This window comes from Gallus gallus, chromosome 1, assembly GCF_016699485.2.
Source record: "Gallus gallus isolate bGalGal1 chromosome 1, bGalGal1.mat.broiler.GRCg7b, whole genome shotgun sequence".
NCBI lineage: Eukaryota > Metazoa > Chordata > Aves > Galliformes > Phasianidae > Gallus > Gallus gallus.
The window spans coordinates 67,095,200-67,120,179 of record NC_052532.1 but is presented as its reverse complement, the minus strand read 5'-3'; the positions used below and the strand labels follow the sequence as shown (position 1 = coordinate 67,120,179).

The window sequence follows — 24,980 nt, the reverse complement described above, 5'->3', positions numbered from 1 at the left end:
AAGATTCATAAAGGGATTGTTACCAACACTATGGCTTACTTCTTTCTAGCTTTTATTTCTTTGATTGCAATGAAACACTGAACACATCCACAGAATAACACATCCACAGAATGATATCTCCTCACTGGTATTCGTTTCTGCATCTTCTGAAAATGGGAAAGATTTTACTTTGCACATGCTTGCATGATTTTTGGCATGCTTTTTCAAAGGTATGCAATTCCATTAGCAATAATTTGCTAGTCCATTAGCACATATAAACTGGGTTTGCAGAGTTCTCACATTTTACCCGTTGTTATTCTACAGCAGTTTCCTTCACTGTTTGATATAGCAAGATCCTGGCCTTTAACTTCATTCATAGTGTCAAGCGAGAAGTCTCACTGTGTACCTCTGAGCAGGCTAGACAAGTGACTTCAGAAAATAAGTCCTAGACAAGTTGAAGGACAGGTTGAATGGAACTTAACCGATGAGACAGTGCAAGAGACAAATTTAGTTCACACAGTGGAGTACTGGGAAAAGACAGCTGAGCTTGCTGTGATAGTATTAACTACAGAACTAAGGGTAATATGGGGCATGGCTCTGATCTGACCTACTATGTCAAACTGAAGCAGACTGTCAGCGCAGTTCTTCACCTTCAAACTGGTGTTTCTACTCAGCAATTTGCTCTGTTGTCAGGATGCACTGCTTGTCAGACACAGCTCAAGCATCTATGAACTATGTTCCAAAATGTTTGTGTTCAGTGAGGCCAAAACAAAATATTTGTGAAGTGAATCATGCTTCCATTTGTTTGTTTGCCATTATCGGCAAATTAGAACACCACCAAAGCCACAAATGAAAGCTACAGCAAAAGGAAAACACATCTAAGCCAGACTCACTGTTTCTTCCCTCAGTGGCATTTAAGAACTAAGCTCTTCACTGTAAATACTCCATTTCTCTCAGTGAGGATATACTCCCACTCTGATCTTAGGAAACCAAGCAGATTGTTACAATTTGCATGACAGCAAGGAGTAGAGAGGAAAATGTTTCTCATATAAGTTCACTGATTTCAAAACAAGAAGATGCTCCACAGGTTTTTGACAGAAATTTGTGTTTGTTGTAATGCACTTCTAAGGAAAAATTCCAACTCATTTTTGTCCTTTCTATGGATCCATGTGATGAACATAACATTTCATTCGTATCTTAAAACATTAGGGAGAAAAGCAGTTAAACACTGAAACTACCAGAGTGACACTGTGGTTCAGAGAGCTAAGAGGATCTTTGAAGGTAAAAGCAAGAGAATATCATGTGGCTGTGAGATACTGGCATTATGCTTCTCCTGGAAAGAGTGAGAAGCTACTGAAGTAATAAATCCAAACTGGACATTCATTGTTCAAACTGAAAAAGACAATTTGTAAAGGATTCAGAAATGTGCAAGAAGACAATGGAAAAGGAGGAAATACTGCACTACCTGTATTAATGGTTCTCAGATTGACAGGTAAGTTATTTGTCAGAGTCTGCATACACGCTCCTTATTCTCAGACTAGATTACTTCTTCACATAGTCACAAAGAAAATAAAAAGTATGAGGAAAGCCAACAGATGCTAAATCAAAGCAAATTCAAACTAGAAATAAAACATATAGTTTTGATAATGAATAACTTTGTGAAGTGTTGCATAAATAATTCTCCTCCCTGAGCTCTACATCAGGACTGGATTGTGTAAGTAGTTTGTATCTCAAACAGAAGGTATGATACATAGATTGGTAGCTGAGGATTCTAGGTAGAGAATGAAAAGATTTCTTCTGTTGTCTAAACTTAGAGACACACTCAAGTTCACAAGGTGATTCAGCAGTGCAATTGGAGAGGAGGTGTGCAGTTCAAATTCCTTGCTTACTGGCAGGAAGAACGAAAAGATCTTCAACTCTAACAGCATCCCATTGGCTGCCATTGTCTGAAGTGTATAAAAATTACCTTTTTTAAAAGCTACTTTACATCAGATTTAACTCGTATGGATTGCTATTTTGTGCAAATAGAACTTGCATTGTGGTATAGCCAAGTAAGACAGAAATTTACACTTCCTGGCTTAAGTCAGATTTCCATTAGCTGCTCTACTACCAAAGCGGATCAGCTTTGTTTAATAGCAAGCTCAGTGACAGGTATGACAATACAGTACTAAGAGGAACATAAGCTTGTGCTCTTATATCGTCAGCATAAAAGCTCTCAAAGATTCATTTCCATTGGGATTTTCAATACTTTTCCTTTTGGACTTGATAAGGCAGAATTCTCCACTCCTTTCTGAACTATTTTCAGTCACACTTGAATGAACTGAATGTAAAACTTTCTAGGTCTGAATAGAACTGCTACTCACTGGCAGGATACCCTTATATAGGGAAAAACGCTATGAAGAATGAGACTAATCTTTTATTTTTCTTTTTCTTAGAGAATCCTATCACAGAATCACAGGACCATAGAAAGACAGGTTAGAAGGGCTCTATAAGCTCATTTAATTTCAACCTCCTATCATGGGCAGGGTTGCCACTCACTGATTAGGCTGCCTCAGGCCCCATCCAACTTGGCCTTGAACACCTCAAGGGATGGGGCATCCAAACTTCCCTGGGCAGCCTGTGCCAGTGCTTCACCATCCTCTTAAAATAATTTCTTCCTAATGCCTAACTTAAGTTTTCTGTCTTTGTCCTTTCTGTATCAGATTGTGTAGAAAGTCGGTCCTCATCTTGCTTATAAGCTCCCTTTAAGTACTGGAAGGATGAAATGAGGTCTCATTGGAGCCTCCTCTTCTCCAAGCTAAACAATCTCAGCTCCCTCAGCCTTTCTTCATAGGAGGGGTGCTCCAATCCTTTGATCATGTCTGTGGCCTGAGTGCTTTTTCTATTATAATACAAGATTATTTTTTTAGTAAGAATTATCAGAGGTCAGAGCCCACAGACTTCTTGGCTATGCCAGCCAGTGGTCCAGCAAATCATTTTGGTCACCCTCCAGGTGAAATTCCAGGTTAGACCATTTGCCCAAAAGATTGTTCCTAGTTCATCTAAGAACTAACCTGGACAATCAGCGTCTCTCAGTCAGTTTATGAAAGGTATTGGTCGATTTAAAACCAAAGAAGAGGAAAAGGAGAAAGGAAAGGAGAAAGGAGAGGAGAAAAGAAAAGCAGATGCCTTAATGTGGAAAGCAAGAAAAGATTTAAATCCTCGATCTTCAGCCAATAAACCAGTTGCTCCTGAGGAGGAAAAAGGCTTCACAGGCTCAGACATTTTTTACAGAACTTTTATCATAGCAACATACAGAACCTTACTTGCAACAGTGTAAAAGCTACACTGGACCTGGGGACAAAGAGGGAAAAAAAGAAAACAACAACAAAAAACATCACTGGTTGGACTATTTAGATCTGAAAAACTTTTTAAGCCCAGCTAAACTTGTAATAATTTATCTATCGGGAATGAAGCACATCACACATTCTGCTTGTTGGTGAAATAAGAAAGTGTTGACTTTAGAAGAGTTTAAGCCAGTAAAGTGTAGGTAGGTTTAGCAGTCCACGACCCCCATCTGTTTACCCAGGGTTCCTCAGATGCTTAAATGAAAAGATAAATATCAGACACTATTAGTTACTGTGCAAGTCAGCTTCTGTTTTGTTCTGCTTTCCCTCCCTTCTTCATTCCAGAATCAGAGTGATTTAAATGTGAATCGAGGAACTAAAGCTAAAGTGTTGCCCCAGGGGTCCTTAGCTCATACCATCTGTTGTTTGTTACATGCTGTTGAACACAACAGTTTTATTTCTGGTATTCACTATGGTCCTGTGCACGCGGTTAAGGGTTTAACATTTGACTTCTCACTGGAGAAGTGATGCTGTGATTCAGTGATGCTGTATTACGACCAGGATCCTGTCTCTGACCAAGGTAAATAGATGGCTTGGGGAGAGGTTAAACAGGTCTTCAGTTCCCTGTTTGTTCCAGCTATTTTGGCTCCATACATGACGACCATGACGCTATAAACAGTATTCTCTCTCCTTACTCCGATTCAGATTCAGTTGCTCTCCTTAATGATCAATTCATAACATTGGTGCTATCAATATTCAAACTGATTTTTGAATTCTCTCATGTTCCCAAATCCTGCAAACAGTTTGCTATAGCTCAAAGACTGACAACATAGGAATGCAGCCATAGAGTCCTGGTGATGTATGGTTCAGGCACCTAAGTGATTTCAGGAGTCTAAGGAACCAGCACAGTGTGGCAACCTTTCACTAATTGTTTTTTCCACCAAAAGGAAGTAAAGCTGAAGGCCAAGTTTTCACAGATCCAGTGTATCTAAGGGCTATCAGAAGACCACATGGAGCCTTCTCTTCTACTTTTTCATCAGGCAGAAGCTGGTGGCTTTTTTTATTCACAGGAGTGCTAGAGAAAAATATCAGCCAGGCCATGCTGCACAGCCCTTTGCATGCATATGTGTGCGTATGTGTGTTTGTATGTGTGTGTGAAAAGAGAGAAGGACTATTGGACAGTGGAGGACAAATTGAGTGCATTAATTTCAGGGCTAATGGGAGATAATATGGTGAGAAAGAACATAGCTAAGGCACTGTGAAAGAAGAAAGAGAGAGAAAGGGCTCTGAAGATACTGGGTGAGTATCTTTTCTCAAGCATCCAAACACCATACTAAGGTTGTGCTTGTGGATCCCACTGTTAAGTTCCTCCTCAGCACTGAAGAAGAGCTCTTGGCTTCAGTGACCAGAGTAGACCTCTCTAGTATGCATTCAAACATGGCTTTTCTTGGACTGTGTTGGTGTCTAGAAAAGGAAACATGAATTTTCCTGTTTTCCTTTGCAGGAGCTGTTCATGTCAGATAATCTCCAAGTACAACTAGGCCATACCTTTTCCTTTGGTGCTGCAACTGTTTTTCAGTTATATCTGGTACAGAACACACCACAGTGGCTTCTTTCCCACCCATCCTGACTGCTGTACTTAAAACTGGTGGAAAATATATTCTAGCCATGAAAAGCTGATCAAAAGTAACTAAGTAAAGTTTATTGCTATTATGCTTTAAAGAAAATCATGCAATGGCACTAACAGGTAAAGCAGATATCATAATTGTGAGGGGGAGCTCACATGCACTAAAAATATTTTGTCTCATCCAAAGGTTTAATGTTACAAAGCCCTGGAGGATCTCCATCACTGCACAAATCACTTGTTTGACCTTAATAGTTTACTACTGACGGACAGCAACAATAGCCTCTGAAGACACGCTCATCTGTATCATTTAATTACCAAACTCTAGATCAACTTCTTACATTTCTCAACAAGCTTTTGGGCCCAGTTGACCTTTTTACAGTGAAAGGAGCCCTCATTTAGATATCTAATCTCTCACTAAATGCTAACTTTGTCAGGGAGAGCTTTAACACCTTATAACCATGAAAAAGAGCAGTGCAAGAGTTTAGCATCATTTCCTGAATTAACACTGCATGTAAATGTCAATCTTTACACAGAAGGCATAAAGGAATATGGTCTAGACATCCACAACTTGAACAAATGAATTTTCTGCTGAAAAATCCCTGCTTTCTCAAGTATTAAATCTGAAATGAGATGGTCTTAGTTATTTCAACCTAGCTCTGTCCAGAGAAAAATACAGTAGTGAGACTGTAATTAAATTTTGCATATATACATATAAGGAGAATATAAGGGAGTAGGAATGTCTAAACTCCTAAAGTTGGGTCTGACGGCATGCTGCCTCATTAATGTCTGATCATATCTAAGATATAATGATATCTAATTCAGGAGAGTAGTTCTCCTAGCTGATAGAAGGAGACAGATCTTACAGAAGTGTAAGATGAGAATATTTAGCTTGCACTGACTGTTCTGTGCTTCTGAATAAGGACAGGACTACTGCTTCAGCCTTGTCTTGGGGAGACTCTTAAACTTACTACATAGTGGAATAAACATCAATTATGTTACCAACTGATTCATTTTATTCAGTGCTTTTAGCCAAGAAAATGCTTGAACAGTGAATAAAGCAGTTGTTTTAACCTTCTAACTACTGCTGCCCTCAATACACATTGGAATGAAAAGAATCTCTTGTACTTGACTTGTCTGTAAACACACTAGAAATCTCAAATCATGTAATGTGACTCCACAGAAGGCAGTACTAAAGATGTCTGGGTCCTTGAAATGTTGGTTTATGTTATGCTTTGACTGAAAAGAGAACAACGAAAACCAAAACCACTAGAGAGTTTACAAGAATTCCCAGAAGTGGATGTGGGTCTTTTAAACTCAGAAAATACTTCCTACCCTGTCAGTTACAAACAAAGCCTAACCTGAAAAGCTTGAAAGCAGAAGGACTTACAATCTGCAAGAATTAAGTAGTCTGGGGAAAGGGAACCCAAAAACCAAACAAAAACATTTAATGGCATTACAGGGTATCTCCTGCAAGTGGAGAGCTACTAGCTATTTTTTTCTACAAACTTTCGTTAAAGAAAGAGTGCTGTGAGGCTGCACATGTCTACAGCTGTATGGGTTTCATATTTACTAGTTACTCAGACTGCTAACTAAGAAAATGCAGCATATGTTTTTTGAGTTGATGACTGCTCCTGAACTCGAAGGGAAAGACTCTCAAAGCCACTTGCAGTGATGTCTGGCCCTATAACTCTCCCATACTTTTGAAAATGTTTCAAATCATTGAAAAGAAGGTTATGAATCTCTGTTGGCAAACCTGTACAGCTGCAATATTATTCCATATAGTTGTGGATTGGACCAAGACGCTAACCTGATTGACGGCTGAATGACTTTCAGTACTCTGCAGTGAAAATCTGGTAACCTAAAGTTAACTGAAGGAAGTACAAGTATTCTAGACTCTACGGAAGGATGGCATAGACACGAAAGCACAAGGCCCTACACACCTCAGGATCTTACCATTTCTTATGTGTTGGAACTGATGACATCACTCTGCTGTGGGGCAATCCTAAGCGATCACACAGCATGGAAAATGTAATATACAATGTAGCACAATAAACAGAAAAGGAACCAGGAACTGTTAAGGTGGGGGAAAAAAAAGAAAAGAAAAAAAAGAAAAAAAAAGAAAGGATAAGAGAACTGTCTCTTACCTGGTCAAGATTGTTGTAAAAGTCTATATTGGCTGCACACAGGTATCTCCCAAGCAGAGTGGCATGGGTAGTAAAAATAGTGGCAACTGGAAGTTTCTGAGATCGCGACAGTATTAAACCCACTCCTGCCTGCCATTCATGGAAATGAGCAACTACGTTGGGCTTGTCATCAAACTGGCAGGAAAGCTGAAAATAATTAGAAAGAACATATATTAAACGTATATCATCCTGCTCATCATCCCAGCCTCACATACTTTCCTTCATACCTTCCTGTCTGTGTGTTCTTTTATATGACAAAATAGAACAGTGTTTTAAGTGGTCATGCGTCTTGACTCCTATCAGCCTTAATCCTTAGGTCACAAAGCACATGTTCTTCACTTGTAACTCAGAACAGTATCCTTCCCAGAGTGCTGGGAAGCTCTAGCAAAGACAGTCACTCTTCATTCTTTCAACTTGCTCATCAGCTGTTGAAACTCTAATTTGGATAAAAAAAAAGTCATGAGCATCTCTAATGGAGATGATTCTGTAGACTGACAAAGTTTGGTTTTTTCAGAGGGGCTGTGGTAGTGTAATAGAAGTCATGGTGTTGTCGTTCATTTTGTCTGTAACATCTCTGCAAGGTACAATCTAGCAGCTGAGAGATAACTTTCTTACTGGCTTCATGACAGTTTGTGAGAGTGACAACTTGACTATGGTAGGAGAGGAAAAGGGAGCTTGGGATCTTATCTGTAAGAACACCCACTGCCAAATAAAAAAAGTTGAAAAAAATGCTGAAGAAATGACAGTGAAGGCATGGCACATTTCACGTAAGACTTCCCATGGAAAAAACATAATTAAAGTGCTTAGACTTAAGTTATAAATACAAATTCGATCTAGGTCAGGAACCACATCCCAAAGCTCTTCTCAGCTGACAAGGCTGAGGTCTTAAAAACTCCAGATTTTAAAAACTGTACCTCTTTTAAAAACCAGGCTGTTAATGATCCAAAAATTACAGCATCATTGGCTTCTCGGTCATGAAAAGGGATCCCTATGTTGGTAGCATCCCAAAATTCGCCTTTCCATCTGTCCAGATTCCAGGCTGCTGATCCTATGTCAAACAGTAAGACATATGGGCTGCCCTCTATCAGCCATCTTCCAAAAAAGACCTACAGAAAATAGGCAAGGATATAAGATGAAAATGTTAAAGTGAATGTAAAAACAAATTTCCACAAGTATTTTCATCCATCAAACGATACATATTTTACATAAGGAATGCTAAGGATCATAGTCCTACACGTAGGATTTGTGTTTTTCTTTGCAAAATACATGGAGTAATACTAAAGGTTGGGGTAAGTGGAAATTACATGACATTTCCTCATTCTGCCCACACAGTACAGTTGGCGCCCTTTGGCAGAGAGGAAGGAACAATCAGAAGGTGCTTTAATATCCAAAAATATCAGTCCCCAAATATACAGCTTTCCATCTTTATCTGCATCAATACATTTAAACATCTGTAACAGAATGATAACTCCAGTGATATAACCTGCCTGCACAACAAGGAGAATGGGCTGAACTGTCCTAAGGCAACACAACACAGTTTGGATCACATTACACACTGCAACAGTTTACACAGTCAAATTATTTCACCTTATTTCAAATTATCTCACATATTTGGGTCTTCCAACCTGAAATGGCTATAGCAGCAGTAGCATATTAACTGTGGATCACGAGGTACTATATGTAGATTAATGCAGTTTATACTATGTACCCTGCTCATAAGAATCTTTTATGTTGCTGTTCAATTGCATTTAATTCACCAACCCCTGGGCTCTCCAGAGCAGAACCCTGTCCTAATGTTAGAGCTGGCCAGACAGAAGGCAGGTCTTGAAAACAATGAGGCAAAAGTTCTCAGACGTATTTGCACAAAAAATAAAGGCTGTATCAAAATAAAGGCTGTATGTGAAGAAAGCTCAGGCCCTTATGTACATATTTCAAGCTATTCTGGTTTCTTAGGAAACCAAACTTTCTTAGCTATTCTTTTCTCAGGAAAATGAAGTTAACGAGCAGGGATTTTTTGTAAACCCTGATTTTAAATATGGTGTCAAGTTGTGGCAAGGAACACACCTGACCTGAGAAGTTCAGAAGATTTCCTAGGTCCCCTGGTTTAAAGGGTTCCATTGTGATACATAAGCAAAATCCAGACACACTGATAATAGGATAAGTGCAGCTCCTGGAATCTAAAGCGTCATTATTAGAGATCAAAGCTATACTTGACGTACCTGGGATAGATCTCCTACTATATATGAATACTCCAGCAGAATGATGCACATGTCAGACTGCCAGAGCTGGCTGCTTAAATTGAATGTATGCTGGAACAGCATAAAGTATATATGTAGATATAGATATAGAGATATAGATATAGGTATATAGATATAGATATAGCTTTGCAAATAATCTGCCCCACAAGCCTTTTGCTGTTTTCCAAACAAGGGAGTGTTATACACCTTGCAGAGACATTTCTCTGTAAGGAATAGATGCAGCACATAAAACTTGCTAGTTGACTTAGGAAAGTCTGATCAAAAATAGGAATTCAGATTGTTGTTAGATTAGACTTTTCAGTTTGAACTTCATTTTTAACAATGCCAAGCATCATACAACAACAGCGTCCCCAGCAGACACTATCCCAAGCTGTGGCTCATGTATTTCCAGCAATGTACATAATACATAGCAGGGCATGAGAACCTAAGAACTGCCACAGCACAAGGAGATAACACGTTGCCAGTGCCACAGCTGGTGTCAGTCCAGGATGTTCATGAATTTCTACATTATTAGCTTATTGCTGAATAAGAAGAACTTTATTACTAGTTGATGGTTGGAGTCAAGATATGAGATTGTCCTGAGGTCTCAGAGAAAACACCAATAAAAACTGTGCAGGAAACACAGATTAACTCCCTATTTGTGCTGCGGTTTAACCCCTCTTTCTAGGGAATGGGCAATCAGTTGTACTGATCTGAGGAAGCAAATTCCTCATCAGTTGGGTGCTTTTCTTAAGCACAATTGTGGTTTGTCCCTTCCTGTCTTTCAACTTGGTACAGTGCTACATAAGAAAAATTCTGTGATGATGAAATGCTTTTCTTTAAGTTTCTTCAACAGCACAGGAATGCTGAAGGTAACATAAGGGTTCAGTCAAAGAAAGGTCGTAGTGTATCCACTAAAATCTCACTGTATTTAGAGACTGGAGAAATAAGTCATTAATCCAATTAAGTAGTCTTGCAGATAAATGAGCGTTAAAACCTTTAATTGGATAAACTGTTTCTTCCTCAAAAATAACCTTTAATGAATTGACTTTGCAGTTCTAACCGTAGAATCTGAGCTTTTCCCATTGTGACATTGACCAGGACTGCTGTGTCAAGTGGAACAGCGGGAGCATTAACCAAAACTGTAATCTCCTCAGAGTCAGCTTAGTTGTCCTGAGAAGCAGAAGCACATCTGATTTACCTGACACCCTTGGCTTTTCATGGTATCCATTGCCTTCTTAATTGCGGGGTTTGGAGGCTCACATACTTCCACCTGAGTCTTCACATTGTGCTCAAAATAAGGACCAATCAGAAAATAGTTTTCACCCCATTCATCTGCCGTAATTTTGGCTTTTGTCTGGATCACGGTATAAATTCCTCCCACTGAAAAACAAGATCACAAAAAAAAACAAAAAGTAGAAACGGGAACAGGGCTTAAAGCTCTGGAATAAGTTTCAGCCTACCTGGGAGTCAGACAGACCACTAAATCACTTCACATATTCAGACTTAAAATGAAACCCGGAATCTAACAAATGAATAGTAATTCAGCTTCCTGAAATGTAACCGGAGCTTCACCATTTAGTTTAGGAGTATGCAATGATAGCAGACCATGTGCTATCCTTAAACAGTAATTTAATACTTTGCTTAACTCTGGTTAACAGTATACGGCTTCCTTCTATTTCTCCTCTAATCTCAAATGGATGTTTTCTAGCCTTAACTACCACTTCTATCTGTTATTACTTTAATTTCTTTCAAGTGTATGAAGTCACACCATAAATGTTCATTCCATTTATTTTTTTTTAGGTTGTCCATCCCTTTCCAAATGTCTGCACTCAGACTGTGGGATTCAAAACCTGAGGCTCACACTTCCATTCTCCCTTGTCTAATCTTGATTCTACTACATTCCAAGTTCAGCCTGCTTTTCTTTTTCTTTTTCTTCTTCTTTTTCTTTCTTTTTCTTTTCCTTCTCTCCTTCCTTCCTCCCTCCCTCCCTTTCTCCCTTCCTTCCCTCCTTCCTTCCTCCATCCCCCCCTCCTTTTCCTCCCTTCCTTCCCTCCTTCCTTCCTCCCTTCCTCCCTCTCTCTCTCTTCATTTCTTTCTTTCTTTCTTTCTTTCTTTCTTTCTTTCTTTCTTTCTTTCTTTCTTTCTTTCTTTCTTTCTTTCTTTCTTTCTTTCTTTCTTTCCTTCTTTCCTTCTTTTTCTTTCTTTCTTTCTTTCTTTCTTTCTTTCTTTCTTTCTTTCTTTCTTTCTTTCTTTCTTTCTTTCTTTCTTTCTTTCCTTCTTTCCTTCTTTCCTTCTTTCCTTCTCTCTCTCTTTCTCTTTCTTTCTTTCTTTCTGAAGTTACCATTTTCAAACACATTCTTTGTGATGTGGAAATACATGTGGTAATAACTGAGTTGGCACCTCCAGCTTGTTTCACACAAATCATGGAGAGAAATAGAGGCAGTGATTAATTTTGTTGACTACTGGCCATGAAAATCTTTGAAGGAAAGGTGTCATGTTCTATCACTAATCTAAAGAGTTGTTAAATTGGTATGAATGTAGTCTATGTTGCCAGTATAAATATCTGCAGCACTTTCCACCTAAATATTGTCAATCTTAAAAGCAAATGTAGTATTAAATCTCTAAGAGAATAGAGCAGTAACATCTTCTGATGGGTAAATACAGATCTATCTAGTCTTGCATATGGTATGCAAGATTACATTAGTTGCTTTTCCCTGACAGTTTTCCACATTTGTCCCTGTGATCTATGCACTGGCAATGTAGCCTTGCAGCCCCCTTGGTCATGGGACCTGTAATGCAAGGCAGTGGCCATTCCACCACCACAAAAACAGCACAGTAGTAAGTGCTTACATCAATCAAGTGGAAGGGAGGGCAAAAGAAGAGACTGCTGCTATATATCAGAGATGTTTGGCATAGCTCTGATGATTTTAAGCAGGGTAAGACAGATGAAGCTCAACAGGTGATTGCAAACAACGTTTGCAGAACAGGAAACGACAGGAAAATAATGAACGTTGCCACTTAGAAATGTCATCCTGCACTGGATCTGGAAGCACTTGATAATAAATACTTCAGGCAGAAAGACACCTTTCAGTAACAACGTCAAAATACATAAGGAGTCAGCAATGCAAGTAATTATTGTCTGGCAGTAAGCACTCCAGACTTAATTTTAAAAGGTACTTGAATATCCAGAGGTGCAGGTGGACTGCATAACACTGCAGGTGGCAAAAAAATCTTCAAGGTTTACCTGATCCTCCTTAAAAATCTGCCCCAAATGACTATGCCTTACAGAAGAGCTGCTGAAGTTACTCAGTGCTTTGGGAGATTAGTTCCCTAACTAATTAAACTGTATCACCTGAGAAGTGTGGAAAGCCTTCTCCCAAGCCTGGTATCTTGCAGCCCTGAGAAACTGAGCAGCCAGAGCTATGCTTTTTAATTGTGCTCCTAAAAGAGGATTTGCATAATTAAAATCTTTTTCTTTACAAGCATGCATTTGTTCTGAATGCATGTAGGGTTCCCAACATTATTTTTTTTATGTCAGAGCGTCTCAGATTTCTAGGCATTTTACAAACAAATACAAATGCAGTTCCAACCTAGCAGCTTGCTAAATAAAAATATTGCATCAAGTTATTAACCTACGTAGTAACTCCAGATCTAAGAAGATTCTTGTATCTTCCTAAATCAATCCCATAGTTCAGGAGTTCTACATCACAGAAATATGGAACTGAAGAAATAAATCTATGCTTTGGTATGTTCTTCTATACTTTGCTCAGAGCAAAAAGCCAAGAAACTAAATTATAGCCATCGTGAGCACCTCTCCTGTGAAGAAAGACTGAGGGAACTGGGCTTGATTAGCATGGAGAAGAGAAATCTCCAAGGAGACCTCATTGTGGCCTTCCAGTATTTGAAGGGAGCATATAAACAGGAAGAGGTACAACTGTTCACAAAAGTAGATAGTGATAGGACAAGGGGGATCAGTTTTAAACTGAGACAGGGGAGGTTTGGGTTAGATATTAGGAGGAAGTTTTTCATACAGAGGGTGGTGACGCACTGGAACAGCTTGCCCAAGGAGGCTGTGGATGCCCCATCCCTGGAGGCATTCAAGGCCAGGCTGGATGTGGCTCTGGGCAGCCTGGTCCAGGGGTTGGTGGCCATGCCCATGGCAGGGGGGTTGAAACTACATGATCATTGTGGTCCTTTTCAACCCAGGCCATTTTATGATTCTATGATTGTCTACTATAGCTGCTCTGGACAGGGATTTGGAGAAGTCTGAGGATAGTGGCTCCAAATTCCTCTGCTCAGAAGCTGATAGAAACTACTTGAATACCTTGTATTTGTGCGAACACACCATTTTAATAATGAGACAAGTCAGAAGGTTCAACATACAATGTCACGTGCTTACAATAACATAAATGTTGTCTGTTCTCACAGAAAGGTATATACATCATATGAACACAAAGCACTTTAATCTAAAGCAGATAAACAAGTAGAAATCTTAGTTGTGAAACTAGCTGGTTTTAATTGGCAACAATAGTGGTCTTATAATAAGGGAAGATTTTTGTGCAAAGTTGCCTGGTGACCACATGGAAATGAGAAAAAAACCTACGTGCAAGAATAAAGATACTAGATAACATGATAAAGCCACATATGACAACAATGCTGTGGAATTCTTTCCCCACCATCAAAAGAGTGGAGATCAGTGTCTTTCACACTGCAAGGTGTTCAATGCTGGGAGCTGCATGGCAGCTCAGTTTTGCAGATACTGCCTTTAAAAGAGATAAAGCTACTGATCAGGAGCTGAATGTGGCGTGGGACATCACTTTGTGAAGCCAACAGCTGAGTGTTCCTGTTCACAAGGTTTTGCATAGCATTACTCTCTGTTCTAAAGCATGTCCTGTCGAAAAGGAAGGCCTACTCTGAAGGAAAAACTGGAGAGCGTGCTGTGATCTACCACCATAATCGGTTGCACAGCAATGTAGAATACATTTGAGGATACTGTTTTGCCTGAAATGCAATGAGAATTACTAAAGATAAAAACAGAAGAGTACATTTTATGGACAGTAAAAGCTCTGCAGAAGATAGCTGTGATAAAAGGTCTGGGTTACTTGGTCCTCAAATCAACTTTTGTCTTCTCTGTTACTGTGGAAATACGACTCAGAAGACACATCTTTGGGAAAACTTTAATTGACTGGGCAAGTGAAACCGTATGTATGTGGAAAGGGTCAGGCATAACTTAAAAAGGGACATCTTGAGAAGAAAAGAGCAATGTCTAGAACAACACATAGACTTCGGAAAATTCACTTTCCCAAAACAATTCAAGGAACATGTTACATATCATGAAGAGATAGATCATATCTGCACAGTGACTTCAAATCCACTGGAAGTACCTATGTTAGTAATCAATGCATTACACATTCTACCAACTAACAGAGCGAGGCTGAAATTGAATATGCAGATCCTAACAGAATTCTCAAATTATTCCCACCTATATGATATACCACCTTGTTCTTTCCTAATCTGATATTTTAATGTCATATTGTAGCTATAAAAACTTTCCAAACAATAAGGATGTATGAAAATCCCATGATGTTTCAGGTTTCTGTATGCAGCCTCTGAAGTTCTGTTATCTGAAGAAGTTTTAAAACAGTGACAGATGAAATGAAAAATAGATGCAATATCAGGAGAGGTTAGATACAGAGAACTGGATTATAAACATGAGGCATTAGCAGTGAAATGTGAATAAATCATAGAATAGCTTGGGTTGGAAGGGACCTTTAAGATCACCTAGTTCCAACCTCCTGCTATAGCCAGGGACACCTCCCTCTAGACCAGATTGCTCAAAGCCCCATCCAGCCTGGCCTTGAGTGCTTCCAGGCCTAGTTTAGTGTTCTAATTCCCACTGAAACATTTCAGGCAAATATTTTAAGTTCTGCTAATTTTAAAATCCCCTTGAGAGAAAACTGTTTCTGTTATTTGTTTTAAAAATCTGCTCTTAAGTTTTCCACCAGAAAGATGAAATCAAGTTAAAAAAGAAAAAAAATATATCATTCCCCTCATTTATTTCCATTCATTCTATCCCTCTCTTTCAGGAAAAGTAAACCGGTACGGGCAGATTGCAAATGCTCTTTGTCACCTGATGAGGAAGGGGCTACAACTTGCAGGATTACACAGGAACTTCATTTCTAGAAAATGGCCTGTGCAGGTGGAATTGTTTGAGCAGGGAATGGCCTAAACTTCTCAAAGCTGCCAGAGACACCTACTGCTCACTTTACTTGCTCTCCTACCTACCCCATATTGTGAAGAGAGAGAGGAAAGCAGCAGCAGACACCAAAAAGGAAGTAGTCAGATGGCACGAGAAGCTACAGAACTGAGACAGGAAGACTGCCACCTGCAGGACAGATGCAGAAGCCCTTCCCTGCACACCTCTGCTAACAGAGGCAGAGGGTACTCCCAGGGCACTTCATCTTCTTTGCCACAGCCTGACTCGGAAGACACTTGAGCTTTTCTGGGGGCTCTGCTTGCCGTGGAATCCAAGAGGGAAGTGGTACCCAGCTTCAGGGTTCAAAATCATAGAATCATAGGATGGCCTGGGTTGAAAAGGACCACAATGATCATGTAGTTTCAACCCTCCTGCCATGGGCAGGGTTGCCAACCATGAGACCAGGCTGCCCAGAGCCACATCCAGCCTGGCCTTGAATGCCTGCAGGGATGGGGCATCCACAACCTCCTTGGGCAACCTGTTCCAGTGCGTCACCACCCTCTGTGTGAAAAACTTCCTTCTAATACCTAACCTAAATCTCCCCTGTCTCAGTTTAAAACCATTCCCCCTCATCCTAAAATGACTTCACTGCCACAGTTACTAGTTATGTCAACTATTATTTCACTCCTTCCCCTCAAAACTTATTCTGATCTATAGACATAATAAAATTGGGCTTGGTCTCATTTCTTCTAATGTTTGGTTGTATTCTGAATTTTCATTATGTGTATCCAGGGACTATTTTTGGATTAAATAGTGTCAAGGAAAAAATACACGGCCTCTTCAGATAGCAGGTAATTCTCATGTATTTTTGGCTATTTTTGTGTCCAGGACTCGTCAGAAGATAGAAGTTCTCCACATTCTTTGAATTTCTAGCACTAGAAGTATATTTTGAAATAATACCAAATGTTGCAACTTACAGCAGATGTTCACAATACATTCCATCATCTCAATACAGCATCATCTCAAATACAAAGGATTTAATTTCATATCACTTTGATGCTGAGATACCACCAGATCCAAAAACACAATGTATTTTGATGCTGCGCTCATGCTAAGTTTCCCGCAAGAATATGATCTTTCTTATGGATAATAAATACGTATTACATAACTATGTAATATATGTGCTAGCGTATCTTCACTTTCAAAAGTGTTTTAGTTCAACTGTGTCATAAATTACATCATCTACCTTCTCCCAAGGACCTCTCATCATGGAAAGACATTTAATGCAGGTAGAGCGAAATGTTGGTCCTGCTGACGTCAGTGATTTCATGATTTAATCACCAAGGGTCCAGGTTTTCACCAGGGAACCTGTGCACAGAGCTCTGCTTCAGGGGAAAATGAACTAAGGTTTGTTTTCGGCAGAATCTTCCTTCCAGTAGGGCTGGAAAAAAATATTTAAGATTCATCTATGAGTGATTTTTGAGCTAATCTGTTCACAGCTGAGTGATGACAGAAACTGGCAGTCTGCCCAGCATTTTTAAGCACTCTTCTGCTTTCTAGCTAAAAGCTGTTAGGTATAGCAGAAGATATGAATCTAAGCATCAATTGAATGACTTTAAAGGAATCTTTAAAGAGCATAGATCAGACTTTCAGAGTTTGCAGCCCTTCTCACTATGTGTATCCAAAAACTCACGAACCTACATCTAAGAATTACACTTCTCCTCTATCGCAGTTAAATACTCCAGTTATCAGTGGGGAAATATTTAAAAGAGGTTGAGAAGGAGGAAGTGAGGACAAAAACATTACTCTGGAAAGTTTGCTGCAGTTGTCTCCATGCTCCCGTAATGGCTTTTTGTTCCCTGCTGACAATTTCCATCTAAGGAGCTTCAAATACAAGATGTACAAAGCTTGTGGCCAATTTGCTGTGTGCTCCCGTTCTCACAGTTCTATTAGTCTTTGTGTTATGAGGGAAAAAAAAAAACAGCACAGCAAAGAGTCCTCTTTTGCAACATGCACAGAGATAGGCCCAGATTTGGCTTTACTGCAGCATGCTGGCCAGGAGAGATGGGGAAGGAAGTGTGAAACAAGCTGAGTTTCTCCATGATTACCACCAGATCATGCAGCTCTGCAGTGTACTGGGGCTCTTGTCTGTCTGCTTTTATCCCTTTCTGCCACATAAACACAGTAGATTCACTTCACAGCATGGGACTTGCCCATCAGTGGAGGATCAAAGTGAGAAAATCTTGCATCACAAACTACATTTTTCTCACATTTCCAACAGAAGGCTTTCAATGCAGGACGGTCTCAATGTTGTGCTCGCATTTGAAGTGGCAAGTTCCTTTTTGCATTACTTGGGGGTAAGGTGGAGGGAGAGTCACACTTTCAGAAGAGTTTCTTCTTTTTTGATTTCTCCTTCTCTCCTTCAGCTATCTTATCTGTGCGTGCTCCAAACAGATGATGTAAGCAAAGGAGAAAAAAGAATAACTGAGATGCTGGTGCTTTCCGGTTCTTATGTCAGAAGCTGTCACTCAGAACAGGCAGCACTGGAAGTATAGACAGGTAGAAAACTCTGCTGGTTAGAGCATGTGTTAAATGAACTAGACTTAAAAAAGGGAGGACCCTTCATTGTGCCAGCTGTTGAGAGAGAACTTAAGAGGTTCTGGGAATAATGGATACTTGGATCTCTGAATATTGAGTTAATGCAACTGACAGATCCTTTCCTTCTGCTGCATCATAGGCCTCAGTATCAACCAGCACCATCTCCTGCTCAAGGAAATGCCAGTAACCCCCCTTTCCCAACAGGCAGTCTGGCACATGAAAACCCTCTGACAACCCACAATCACATATACTCCAAGTTGCAGGATCTTTCATCGTCCTCCAGCTCTGAGGGCAAATATATTTAAGAGGTTCAGAAAACAGCTCATCTGAGCCACTTGCAAAGGGCACTGCTTACAAGCAACTAATGATGCACACAAGGCCCATATAAAGACTTGAACTCTCTCCTCAAGGCAGCAGCAACATTGCACCACTTCAGCTGTGTGAATCAACTTCATGCTAGTACAGCTTTGCCTTGCCAGAAAAGAAATATTAAACCATCATATTAAGTCATCAAATGAGCTTGTCAGGGCAATAAGCCCAGTTTATGCTTATCTTTCTCTCTATATTAGGAATATAGATAGCAACATTAAAACTAAAACACCGAAACATGTAGCAGCATTAAATCTATGTGGGGGCAGGCTGCTTAGTAAAATGAACAGTTACTCCTTATGCTAAAGGAGGATGGGGAAAATGGTGTAAGTTATTCTATTTCCTAAGCTTGTATATCTTCTGTGAAGACTCTCCCTGTATTTTGTTGGCTATTCTCTCTCCTTATAAGCCCTGTGCCTCAATGTTTTCCAAGAACTGTTTATAAAAAGGTCACCAGGGAATCTCACCACGTGACTTTGACATTCAATTGCATGGAACACGCAGAAAAAAAGCCTTCAGCATCAAGAATAGAAAAGGCTCACAGAAAAGTAAGCTGGAATAGGCTTATTAAAGAATTTTTGCACAAACTCTTCCAGTCAGGGTTGGCTGATGGGAATTTTGTACAGAGATCCAGTTTTAATGAAGACATTGTTTGCTATGTCTAGCTGAGTCAGCTCCATGTGAGTTTGACAACTGGTACAGATAACAGCACCTTTATTTTAAGCCAATTTGAAAAAAAAAAATCTTCACTCTATTGTAAATATTAGTTCTCCCATAAAATATGAGACTAATTAGTGCAGCCAAATCAACTGACACATCTACAAATGAGATCATTAAAAGCTGTATGGACGATTCAAAGAGTCCCAGCATTTTTCACATAAAGACAGATAAATCTAATTCTTTTTTTTTTTTACTTTTTCTTAAACATGCTGCGTGATTCCTGTAACCAGTAGGTCCAGATAACACAGAATATGTATATACCAAAGGGCCCAGAAATGTGAACTAGGACACCTGGACTTTCCAGATTTCTGCTGCCATCTGCTTGCCAGCAGCTTACTTGCTGTCCATGCTACAAAAGTAATTGCTGCACGTTTCAAGTTCTGACAGTAGACAACTACCTCAAAAAACTAAAACTACTGAAAAATAAGCCCACGGGGATTCAAAGTGTAAAAGCTGCTCTGTACTACCTCTGTGTATTGATCCTCCTTGCCAAGTAAAATTGCAGTTCAGTGCAGACTAAATGCTGGAAGCTATCACAGAATATTAATTCCAGTTCCACCACAGTAATAGACCCCAGCACCGTCTGCTCCTCTCACACACATTTCCCCGTTAGGGTTAAAATCTTAACAGATTACAGATCCTCTCTTCTGCCTAATCTCTTTATTTATCTGCCAGGACAATAACACATAGGTCAATCATTTACTCATACTAACTCACTTTTATGGCAAAAAATGGAGCCTATCTCCCCTTGGTGAACTGCACCTAGCCAAAACGATTCCATGCTATGATTCTGTGACTCCATTCTATGAAAGGGGTATATTTTGATGAAGGAATTAGTAATGGAGGCAGAAAGATCTTTGCATAACAAGTAGCATAGACTTTGCGTGTAACACTGTGTGCGGTGAGCAGATTTTGAATCTGTACACGTGTGCAAAGCATGAAGTCCCTGTTTGGCACTACCTGTGTTTGAAGAAGCCAGTCCAAAAGGGTTTCAGCTGGCGTAAAGACTGTTGGTCACTGACGTCTGTTTTTGTTCAGTGGTTTCAATCCTACTACGTTTATTTGTGACTATTTCAAATTGGATCTCTTTTCCACACTGCTACAGAAGAAACTACTAACTTCTCTGAGTTGGTGTCTGTTTTTCAGCCTATTTTCATGTGTTATATTCCCAAGTGAATCTGCATGGAAGATAAAATCTAAATACGTACAAAGGAACATCTATATATTCATACATATGCACACCTGGGCATAACACCTGGATGTTTGTTTAAACAACCCAGTCCCGGTGGTGAATGGTGTGCAGACAAATGCATATCCTGACACTACTATGCTCATTCCATGCAAGAACATGCAGATGCAGCCCACACGCAACCTGCACAAACATGGATGCCGCGTTTGTTCCTGCTGACACAAAAAACAAGCAGCCAGCTTTTGCCTGGTCTCCCTGTAATGCCCTTCACGACCACATCCTACATTCCTCCTCCCACTTCCACAAAAACAGCAGTGCTTACTCTTACGAGTGTTGTACAAACCTTTGTTGGTAACTTCCCAAGAAACTTCAAAGAGCAACAAGTCCTCCACTGGTAGGTCTTCATCTTCCCACTGAGGAAGCCCATTAAGAGAGGTCATGGACAGTGATCTAGCCAGTGGCATTTTCTTCAGCCCCTAAATGCTCACCACGCAGGCCACAGCAGTTGTATTCAAATGTCCAGTTAATGTGGCAGTTCTCTGCAGTTCTGCTTGCAGTGGTCCGCCGGTGCGCTGGGTTTGGAGGAGAAAATTTACTCAGATAGCTGGCAGCTAATGGGTTTAAACTGTCTGACCACCAGCATTAAATTGGCTCAGTGAAATCCTCAGGGCTTGAGAAGCAGCTGCTGGCAGAGGTAAGAATTTAAAAAAGACTGACCTGAGGAAGGTCTTCACTTTGGGGCCAGGCCTTTCTTCTGTCCCTAAAGGGAGGTAAAAATTGGTTTTGAGTTCCCCAGTCACAACATTCAGTATCTTCCTCTTCAGGAACAGTTGAAACTCACCAGCTGTAAAATCAGCACTGCCCTGAGCAAACTCCAGGAAGGAGGACACTCTGAGTTCACCACCTGATCCGAGTCCGGCCCCCGAGTCCTCCCCTGCCTGTTACCACTCATGGACTTTCTCTATCCACTGACCAGCAGGGTAAGCAAACTCTTTCTACATGATGTCTCTTAGGTTACTTGCCAGGTTAAGCACTGTTACCTATTCTTTTTCAGTCCATCAGTCCAAAAGCACTAATTTGCCTCAGACCCTTCTTCCACAGTTAATTCCAGCTGTATTCCCAAGGCTCTGGGCAAGCTGTTGTTTTCATTCTGCCCTAGAGCAAACCTGCATCTCTGAGAGTTTTTACAAACAGAGCTAGAGTTGCTCCATTTACATACTTTTGGTGGCACTCCCTTCAGGTCTTGTCCCCTATTTTCTACCTGGTTTCTCTTCTTCTCTGGCCTCTGGCCCCAGGGAAAAAATACGCCCATCTTGCTGCAGCACTGAGCTAGGATACTGCAAGCAGTGCACACGTCTGCAGAGCTTGCAGCTTAAGACCCTCCAAGACCCAAAGAGCAGCCACCTACTGTGAAGATACTTACGTGCTTATGCCGAGAGCCTAGCTCCTCTGGGACATCTGTGTCAACTGAGTCAGATTCTGAGATTAGAGAACAACTTGCCCAAAATCTAGAGTTCAGCGCTGACCAGATCTCCAGGTGAGATCCAGGGCATCAGTAGCTCTATGGAGGGCAACAGCATGGGTGGGCTTCATAGCAGCACAGATGGACAAAGCAAGTCCAAGGCAATTGGTTCAGAAGACAGGCTGCCCATCTGTATAAAAGTAAGACAAGTTTGACTTCCTTCTCTTTACTATATAGGAACCAGTAACAAATACCACAATTTACATAATAGCATGGAGTGGACAGCTTCCTGTAAAATAGAAACGTAAGGGACGCTGTAAACCAGTAAACATTTGAACTGTGGGACAGCTTAAGGCCCACATAGGCCAAGGTTGCTTTGTCACGGCATAACCCTTTATTCATCTCTTGCTTACCACTATGCTGCCAGTCCGCGAGAATGGAGGTGTACACAACAGCACACAGGCAGAGTAGTACTTCAGAGCAGCTGGCTCACGTTATTTAGATGCAAAACCTGTAATATTGTGGGGGCCTCCTCATTTCTGAACCCCATTTCTGAGGATGGCACTAGATAATTTTTGAGGTCCCTTCCAACCTAAGCCATTCTATGGTTCCACCATTCTATGATTCTAATATCAAATCTGCCCAAGTCACCCTTTTCTCTAAAAACCAAGGTAGGGCTGACAGCCTCACAAATGCCATTCCAGGTGACGAGACGAGAGGGCAAGACCAAGCCAGCCCACAAACCCATCCTAACAGCAGAGCCCTGTGCCATCCCAAAACCAGGCCCTGAATCACACACTGCATATCCTGCTCGTCGACCACCAGGGGGCGCCCGCCTCCCAACGGCCGCCGCCGGCGTGCGGCGCGATAGCCGGAGGCCGGGACCGCCATGTTAGGGCACAGCGTCAGCTGGCAGTGGGATACTGACCGGTGCCAGTGGAACGATGGCAGTCCGCTGCCCCCAGGCATTCAGCAGTTGGAACAAGCCTAAAAGACATGTGGACAGTGAACTGAGGTCTAAGTAATACAATTTTAAGGTTTTCATATGATCTGTGGTTTTCAGGTTTTCCAGGCTTTTCCAGCTTTCTTTTGTAGTTTGAGGATGCTTTCACTTTTTAGAGTTGGTAAAAGATGGTAGAACTCCTTAAGCCTTGGCAGGTGGGTTTGCAAGGGTCATCAGCTCACAAAGTATCACAGAATTGCAGGGGTTGGAAGGGATCTCCAGAGATCATCAAGTCTAACCCCCTGCTAAAGCAGATCCTTACAGCAGGTTGCACAGGTAGACATCCAGGCAGGTTTTGAGTATCTCCGGAGACTCCACTGGAGACTCTACCACCTCTCTGGGCAGCCTGTGCCTGTGCTCCATAGCCCTCCCAGTAAAGAAGTTCTTTAATGTCAGTTCCTGCGATCCTACAGAAACAACAACAACAACAACAGCTCTCCAGGAGAAAGGTTATATTGCGTCAGTAAGAATGGGCAAATCTACAGCATATGCAGTGGGGGGGTGAGGGGGGGTGGTCCCCAAGAGCAGAAAGGAACAGAGTCACTGCCTGTCCTCCGTGCAAAGTGCACTCAGAGGCAAGTGGTGAAAAGGGGATGCTGCTAACACTAGAAGAACGTGCCATTTTTTGTCGTAGAGATAGGAAGTCACTATGCTTGGAATGGCTTGGGCTGGAAGGGACCTTAAAGCACACCTGGTTCCTATTCCCAGCTGTGGGTAGGGTTGCCACCCACTAGATCAGGCTGCCCAGGGCCCCATCCAACCTGGCCCTGAACACCTTCAAGGATGGGTCACCCACAGCTTCTCTGGGCAGCCTGTGCCAGGGCCTCACCACTCTGTGAAAAACTTTCCCCTGACATCTAGTCTAAATCTCCTTTAATTTAAAACCATTCCCCCTTGTCCTATCACTCTTCACTCGTGGAAAAAAAAAGTTGATTACCCTCTTGTTTATAATCTCCCATTAAATACTGGAAGGCTGTAATGAGATCTCTCAGGAGCCCTCTCTTCTCCAGACTGAACAAGCCCAGCTCTCTCAGCCTGTCTTCACAGGAGATGTGCTCCAGCCCTCTGATCATCTTCCCAGTCCTCCTCTGGAGCCTCTCCAAAAGTTCCACATCTTTCTTCTATTGAAGGCCCCAGGCCTGGACACAGTACTCCAGATAGGGTGTCATGAAGGCAGAGAGGGACAGTCCCCTCCCTTGCTCTGCTAGCCAACCCTCTTCTAATATAACCCAGGATACCATTTGACTTCTGAGCTGCAAGTGCACCCTGCTGGCTTATGTTAACTTTTTCATCTATGAGGACTCCTAAGTCCTTCTCGGCAGGGCTACTCTCGATAAGTTCTTCTCCCAGTCTGTACATGTATCTGGGATTGTCCTGACCCAAGTGCAATACTTGTAGAATTTTTTCTTCTTTTTTAATGTAACAGAAAGGACAACTGCTGAATTGAAAAAAAATGGAAACCTACACAAAATAATAGTTTATAAGAATACTTTCCACAAAAATGAAACTGGTTTTGCATCCAGTCTTTATGTTCCCGTATTACTGTTATCACCAAAGTACACAAACACCCTCAAGTAATGCGTTATGCAGTGTGACTCAGTCTGGCCTGGCATCGTATGTGGTTGCACCAAGTTCTCAGTCAGCTGGCAGACATGAACTATTCTCACTTGCAAGATCTTGGACAATAAGAAGGCTATGTCTGAGAAGTCTTTGAAGAGAAATTGAACAGTGTGTGTGTTGTTTTGTTTTTAGATTTCCTACAGTTCTCTGGATACTGACAGGCAGGGATAATAGGCAGACAGGAGGACTCTGCCCCACATAAAGCTCCTTTCAAACCTGTTACATTTCAGGATGTTGTCATCTCTACTAGCTTTGATCTAACTCCTTCTGTTTGGGACCCCTCAGTCTGTCCTGTAGAACCACCTCAAGAAAGTCGGAATATCAACTTCAGCCTCTCTGGCTGTGAGAAACAGCATGCTGGGGAAGAAACAGTCGATATTGTTTATTGACTGAGTTTATAATGAGAAAAGTGAACCTGGGCCAGCTGTAGGAATAAATTATATATAGATATTAAAATGTTCATAGATA

The 24,980-nt window shown here is 41.1% G+C and overlaps 1 protein-coding gene across 7 annotated transcripts in view; it reads right to left on the bottom strand.

Annotated features, from left to right (window-relative positions):
- GYS2 (glycogen synthase 2) overlaps window positions 1–24,980 on the bottom strand; it is a 46,163-nt gene that overhangs the window by 19,460 nt on the left and 1,723 nt on the right. Inside the window, exons 2-8 of one of the 7 annotated variants that reach the window (XM_040705649.2) lie at window positions 22,818–22,876; window positions 21,851–22,079; window positions 21,145–21,187; window positions 20,771–20,999; window positions 10,554–10,735; window positions 8,030–8,221; window positions 7,077–7,262 (exon numbers count right to left, since the gene is read on the bottom strand). In XM_040705649.2, coding sequence (XP_040561583.1) covers window positions 7,077–7,262; window positions 8,030–8,221; window positions 10,554–10,735; window positions 20,771–20,891 — 681 coding nt within the window. In that variant the 5' untranslated portion in view covers window positions 20,892–20,999; window positions 21,145–21,187; window positions 21,851–22,079; window positions 22,818–22,876. Of the gene's footprint in view, window positions 1–7,076; window positions 7,263–8,029; window positions 8,222–10,553; window positions 10,736–20,770; window positions 21,297–21,850; window positions 22,080–22,817; window positions 22,877–24,980 lie in introns of those variants that run through there. The other 6 variants (XM_004937991.5, XM_046904250.1, XR_005862124.2 and 3 more) reach the window with 6 other exon arrangements.